The following is a 6,997-nucleotide window of genomic DNA, read 5'->3' as shown; positions in this document are numbered from 1 at the left end:
ACTTCTCCCAAGAAGCTGTAACTGTTTCACCATTTTATGAACTTTTAAAATTCCTGTCAGTAATGACAATGTCGTTCAACATGTGCTGAGCACCTCCTTTACATCTCCTGAGAGCAAATGCTCTGTGTATAATGGATGCTAAGTGAGCACTGACTGACAGGAAATTATACTCCCACACAGCTGTGTTTTCAATTTTGCTGATTCAGTATTTTCCATCAGAAACAGCTTTCGGCCTTTTAATATGGCAAGTGGTTTATCCTCAGGCACAGAAAGGCACAATGTGTACATAGTGTCTTTAATGCTGTCTGTGCAGCAATCTGAGGCACAACAGTGATTCAGACAGCAATCCTTTGCTCTCCTGGCTTCTCAGATTGTTGGGAAATCAAACCTTGCAATAAAAGCAAATACAAGCTACAGGGGGGAAGAAAGGCAAAGCATTTAGCACATGTTGAAAACTAAAGAGAAAAGTGCTGATCGCTCAGGTTTGTCCAATCAGCAGCCACTGGCCACATACAGCCAATGTTAAAACTCCACTCCTCAGTCACACTAGTCACATTTCAAGTGACCTACTGTGATATGTGGCTGTAGGCCATCACCATGGGTAGTGGGTAGTACGGATACAGAACGTCACCACAGAAAGTTCTGTGCACAGCATTCAGCCAGACCTGGACATCTTTAAGTCAATATGTCTTAAGGCTTTAAGCTTCACAGATCAATGAAATCCTTTTTCTAATCTGGGATGACCAAGTTTGTGTTTTTTCAGATAAGGCAGATGAGCAGGCTGTAAGCTCCATGAAGACAGGCTGTGCCTGATTGCTCAGCATCTCCGCCCCAAGGCCTAAAACACCTGGCTCACAGTGGTGCTCAGTCACCATCAGCTGATGAGGGGTTGTATACACACTCACACAAACACACATGCATCTTTTTTTCGGTGGTGGCACTGGCGATTGAATTCGGGGCCTTGCACCTACTAAGTAAGCACTTTACCACTTGAGCCTCACCCAGCCCTTTTACTTTTCCTTTGTTTTTCAGATAGGGTACTGCACTTTTTCTCAGGCCAATCTTGGACCATTATCTTCCTAGCTCCGTCTCCTGAGTAGCAGGGATTACAAGTGTATGCCACCACACCTGTCTTAGCTTTTTAATTTTTTCTTTGGTGAAAATTAAAAACTAAAATTTGTCATAGGCTGATACCAGACTGCTGAAACGTGTTTTGGGTTTTACACACAGGCTGGGTTAAGTCACAAAATGAACACAAGTCTATCATTTTCTGAGAACTCTGTATCAATACATTTGTAACAAAATATCCCAAATCAGAATGCTACCTAAGGTGGGTTTCTCTAAATTGACAGTAACCATGAGCAGAAGACAGGACAAGAAACCACCAGCTTGCTTTTCAGTGGCATTAGAGTGCCCTCTTGTGGTAAGATAGAGGAGTCATAATTTTTATTTTAAAAGCAAGTGACTTCATGCTTCTGATAACACAGAAAACCTATACTGACCTATAACTGCTCTGAGAATCAGTCCAAATATATACTTAAGTAAATATAAAATACGGCCATATGTGTTGGTGAAAAAGATAACTAAGAATTGTCACAGATCTGGTGAGGTCATCCATGTACCTAGGAAGTAGCAAGATACGTGAAAGCTGCTCTTGGAACTTGATATTCTAGGATAGTTTCTGTCCATCTTTTGGTTACTCCACAATGATTCTCAAGTTCAAGGTAATATTGTACATAGTTTATTCCTTCCTCTGACACCAACAATAATCTTTCTTGCCTCCACTTTCATCTCAACTTCTTCCTTGTTTTCCTCATACAAACCATCTTTCGAAGTCTGTTTTGGTTTTCTTTTACACTTTTGACATTGATAAGTCATGCCGTGTGGGTTCTTGCAAATGTCAATTTGGTAATTCTATGGCCTTGCAAGTGAAGCCCTCTGTACTGATCAGCCTCCTCGGAGGTGGTTCTGTGACACGGGACACTTCTTCAGGTGACACAGCAGGAAAAGGTGACTCACCACAGTAATCCTATGAAGTACAGTTTCTATGACAGACAAGAATCACTACTGAATAAGGCCTAAAGATGCTCACAAAATGCAAGTCAATGCCTCAATCTGGGATTCAGATGAGGAATATTTAAAAGTGGTCTCAAGAGTGTAACTGACTGACCATAAGCACCAGACTCTCTTGGATGTTTGTTTAAAATGCAGATTATTTGGGAGATGGAGATGGAAGGATCACAGTTCAAGACCAGCCTGGGCAAAAGTTAGCAAGACACAATCACAGAGGCAAGCCAGGAATGGTGGTTCACACCTATAATCTCAGCTATGCAAGGGGTACAGGTAGGAGGATTTTGGTCTAAGGGTGGCTCAGGCAAAAATTCAAGATTCTATCTGAACAATAAACTAAAGGCAAAAGGCTGGGAGTGGAGCTCAAGTGGTAGAGCACGAAGCCCTGAGTCCAATTCTCAGTATTCCTCAGACCTACTCGACTATAAACCACAGCTGTGTTTAATAATAAATCTGCATTTTTATTAAATTCCCAAGTAAGAACCATTGCAGATATAACCAATTTCAGTATTAAATGGCCCCTCTGTGTTTGTTGACTGCCTTCTGCTCTGTTTTAAAGCTTTTTTCTTCTTGCATTATCTTGGACCATTTCTGACTGCCTTGTTTCTCTTCCATTTTATCTTCTGCAGAGCTTATCAATCCAAGGAGGCATTTCTCTGGCTGTTAATGACGCCACGGTTTTACTCTGGTCCTGTCCCTCTCTTAAGTCATGGGACTCAGATCTAAACATATTATAAAGGCGAATCTGCTGGTGAATTAAATGGTTCCAACATGCCATATTCCTTTTCATTAAAAAAGTCAGAACTACATGCTGATGTTAAAGGATCTCATGATAGAAAAATAAAAGCCATGAATAAATGTACATTATTGAGACAAGTGCTGAATTAGGAAAGTTTTCCATGTTTTCTCTACAACATAAATACTGTTAAAAACCTACAACAAACCATCTTTTACTGATGTTAACAAAACAATAACCATAGTTTTTCTAGAGCCAGGTAAGGTTTTCAGTGTAAGCTATCTGTAGTATTTGTGTGCGTGGCTTTTACCATTATGCACGTGTTACTTTGATTTCCTCTTAAAATGAAAAGGCAGCCAAGAATGAAGGAGAAACCCTTGTGTCTAGATCAGTTTCTTATGCTTTATTTCCAACACGTGAACTGAAAATAAGAAGTTCACATTGCTATACATATATGTACAAAGTATTACTTTAAAGGAACTGCTTGATATGCACTCATTCCAAAACCATGTGGAATATATTCTACAAAGGGTTTCTGCTGAACAACTTCAGGATTATCAGAGGCAGGAAAACCTCCCAGGCTGAACAATGTACGCTGCTAACATTGGCATGCAGCAACTGAACACATCATCACCCATCACTGAGTGCATGTTTTGGACTCCTGCCAAATACCAACACAGTTTAATATCTGATTACCCCCCCAACCTTGAATCCTCTTCTGTATCAATGTCTATCTTGGACAAAGGTTAGAGGATGAGTTTGACTTGCTCATACAATACCTGGTGGAGGATGGGAGTTATGCCATAAAGAACCCAGCAGTCAGAAATCTGAGGTTCAAATTAGACTCTGACTCAAAAATTGTGAGCCCAAATTTTTGAGCTGGGAACTGTAGCTCGGTGGCAAACTACTTGCCTAGCATGCCGGAGGCCCTGGGTTCAATCCCCAGCACTCCAAAAATAAATAAAAATTTGTGACTTTTAACCAAGAAACCACTTAACTTTTTTTGACCCTGACGTATGTAAAAGGGGAATAACCAGTCCCCCATCACAAACAAAATGGGGAACAGCTAAGGTCATGGATGTGAATGGTCTCCATATGTTTACTGAGTCTCAAGTTATCTGAGCCCCATCCAGAACAGCCAGGAGGTTCCTGGGTAAGGCAAGTGGATGGGGACAGTCTTTTTCCAGGATGGTGGTCATCACAAACAATATAAACAATTCAGTTTGGACTGAAGCTCAGTGACACTCAAACTGCTTTAATGTTGTGTTATAGACACAAACTCTTAACCCCCCTACACACAAAACTACCCCTTTCTAACCTTCAGACTGTATAAATGTATGCCTCAAAATTCCCAAACTAATCACAGCAAAAAAGTTACATATACTCTAGAACTGTAGATGCATGTATCACACAGGATCACACTTACTCACTACAATTCCCTAACTATCTCTAACGGAGATGGAACGCTCCAGTCATCCAAGTTCTATAAAGAAGGACCTGGGATGCGGAGCTCACGCTGTGCCGGACCGCAGCACTCATCAGTAGCAGAGCAGGGGCTGGCTCCAGAGCCACATCCTGGCTCCTTTGCTACACTGTATCCGAGTGGAAACTGTAGCGAAAGGACCATAGCTTAAAACACACACCAGGACTCCAAGCCTGTACTTGCATCAGGATAACAGCCTGATACAACCTTGTCCATCATCGTGTGGGCCTACCAATCACTAATTGTCCAAACACCTTCCCCTAGGTTAGAAAGATTATTCCCATTTTAAGAGATACTAAGGCTTAAAGAACACTTGCAAAAGACAAAAAAAATTCTGACATCAAAGCCAAAATTTTCAACTTTCTCTCATCCAAAGGAAAACTGTAACTAAAATTGCACTGCTGGCTCTGTCCCAGGATGAACAATCCCTCAAGAAGCTGGGCCTTGAGTCTGCGCCTGCAAACTCCTAAGACTTCTCAGAGTCCCGTGGACAGTGCCCGAGGAGATAAACTATGCAGGAACACTCCTGTGTTAGTCCTGTGTGTTTTAAGAAAAATTTGGGGCTGAAGTGTGACTCAAGTGTGCCTAGCAAGTAAAAGGCCCTGAGTTCAAACCCCAGTGCCATAAAAAACTGCATTCCTAACATGTGCGGAACTTAGAATTCTGTCCAGTAACTCAGCAGTGTGTGCCAAATTTTGGTACTAATCAAGTGCACAGAGATCTGTGCAAGGAGGCTTCCTGCAGCAGTGTTTGTGAAGAGCAAAACTAAAAACACACATCACTGGCTAAATCCATTATGGCACAGATGCATGATGGAAGGCCACGTGGCCAAAGGAATGAGGTAGCTCTTGCTAAACCCACACAGACAGGTTATCTTAATATACTATCAAGCAAAGAAGCAAGTGACAGAATATGTGTCGTAAGGTCCTAACTTTATTAGAAGGAAGCTCTATGTGTTCGAAAGAAATGTCAGACACAAAAGAATTAAAAAAACTTCCTCTGAGATAGAAATTGGAAAGTTGTATGGGGGGGTGTCTCTCAAGTTCTATTTTGTAAACATCTGTATTTGTTTAAAGTTAGTAATTACTTATGAAATAACAATGTAAAATTCCAAAATTAAAAGGATTTGGGAGGCTAATTTTCTAAAGGGACTGTAGTTTAGAATAGTTCTCCCATTTGCAAAGCTGTGTGTGCACAGTAACTGTAGCACTGCCACAAATCCTACTTTAAAAGCTCTTTCTAGATGTAAAACTAGTCATTCATTTCAAAGATTTTAAAGGTGAGCAATGCCTCTATTTTCAGACTATGTGATAAGTGACATACATTTCAAAACGATGCCTTTATAATTACAGGTCTTAAAAAGCGAACATGTGAAATAAAGACTTAGACAAAACAAATGACTAACGCTGCATAGTTTTACTGTATTTTATTCAAAACAGGCCCTACTTCTTATTTGGGAGAATTAAAAGCCTAATGTCTAAACTTAAGTACCCATCATATATTGAAAAATAATCTTCAGGTTTGTGCTCTGACCCAGATTTGGCACAATTAAATCATACACAAGTCAGACACAAATGGTCCCACTCAGCATGTAATAAAATCCTGAAAGTAGCATAGCAAGTCAGCTATGGCATCATTTATTAAACTTTCACAGTGAACTGTAATCTTCTGAAGTTAACGCACACCACAATACACCTTTGCACAGGTACTTTTATTCTTTCCTGTGGGTGTCAACAGTGCTTATAGATAGTAATTTAAATATTCAGAAAGCACATACCTGAATATTGTCACATTTCTTTACATCACGATTCAGTAACTATTAAACAGTTATGTCTACTAAGTACAGTGAACAAAATGGTATCAGTGTTTACACCATTCCCTTGTAAACAGGCTTTTGTACACAACAGTAACAAATGAAATTAATGCATACCACGGTATCAATGAGGAAAAGACTTTCTCTTTAAATAAACTCTTCTGTTTATAAATAAACTCTGATTTTTTAGTACACATTTACAGACCTGATCAATAAAAAGAAGCAACATATGTTTTTTCTTTAAAAAGAAATGCTGAGCGGGAGCACTATGGGAGAACTCACCAAGGGAAAGGGTAAGGAGCAAGCAAAGGTGAGAGAGTTGAGTACTGTCCTACGGCAGCCTATTCTGTTAGCACATAGCAACACAGGACAGGGTTGTCTGGGGTGGAGCTCATTTTTACTTGAATTCCAGCAAGTTGCAATCTATTTTATAGTACACATAAGGGTAGTATTCTTGTTGACTCAGGTTTAAGCCAGGAATATCCATAGGAGCCTATGAGAAAACCATAAAAATTAGTTACATAGGTACAGAGAACTTGAAACATAGTATATCATTTACCTTTTCCTAAACACTACTCTGGCTAAATTTATGTAAGTATGCAGATTTGGACTAGGCATTCTCTCCATTTTGCAAATGACGAAAACAGTCTCTGACAGCTGCTGACTGAACACAGACAAGTGAGGAGTAAAGCCAGACTCAAGTTGACTTGAAACCTTTGTGTGTTTAACCATGGCTCTACCTTCCTTTTTTATACTGCAAAAGTAACTTATGTTTTAAAAATCAGGCTTAGGATATTGGGTTTATAAGACACAGGGCTTAAAAAATGTTGTATAAAAGTAAACCAAGTATGGTTTTAATGATTCCAATCCATATGCATGTTATAAGAATTTACTG

At 39.8% G+C, this 6,997-nt stretch overlaps 1 protein-coding gene across 3 annotated transcripts in view; it reads right to left on the bottom strand.

The window, feature by feature from the left end:
- Window positions 1-5,690: 5,690 nt before the first annotated feature.
- The window catches only part of Atp6v1c1 (ATPase H+ transporting V1 subunit C1), a 50,756-nt gene continuing 49,449 nt past the window's right edge, over window positions 5,691-6,997 (bottom strand). For all 3 annotated transcript variants that reach the window (XM_074068967.1, XM_020176089.2, XM_074068966.1), the window contains one exon: window positions 5,691-6,595. In XM_074068967.1, coding sequence (XP_073925068.1) covers window positions 6,500-6,595 — 96 coding nt within the window. In that variant the 3' untranslated portion in view covers window positions 5,691-6,499. The remainder of the gene's footprint in view (window positions 6,596-6,997) is intronic.

This window comes from Castor canadensis, chromosome 3 (genome assembly GCF_047511655.1).
Source record: "Castor canadensis chromosome 3, mCasCan1.hap1v2, whole genome shotgun sequence".
Taxonomy (NCBI): Eukaryota; Metazoa; Chordata; class Mammalia; order Rodentia; family Castoridae; genus Castor; species Castor canadensis.
This window is presented reverse-complemented; position numbering and strand designations above follow the sequence as displayed.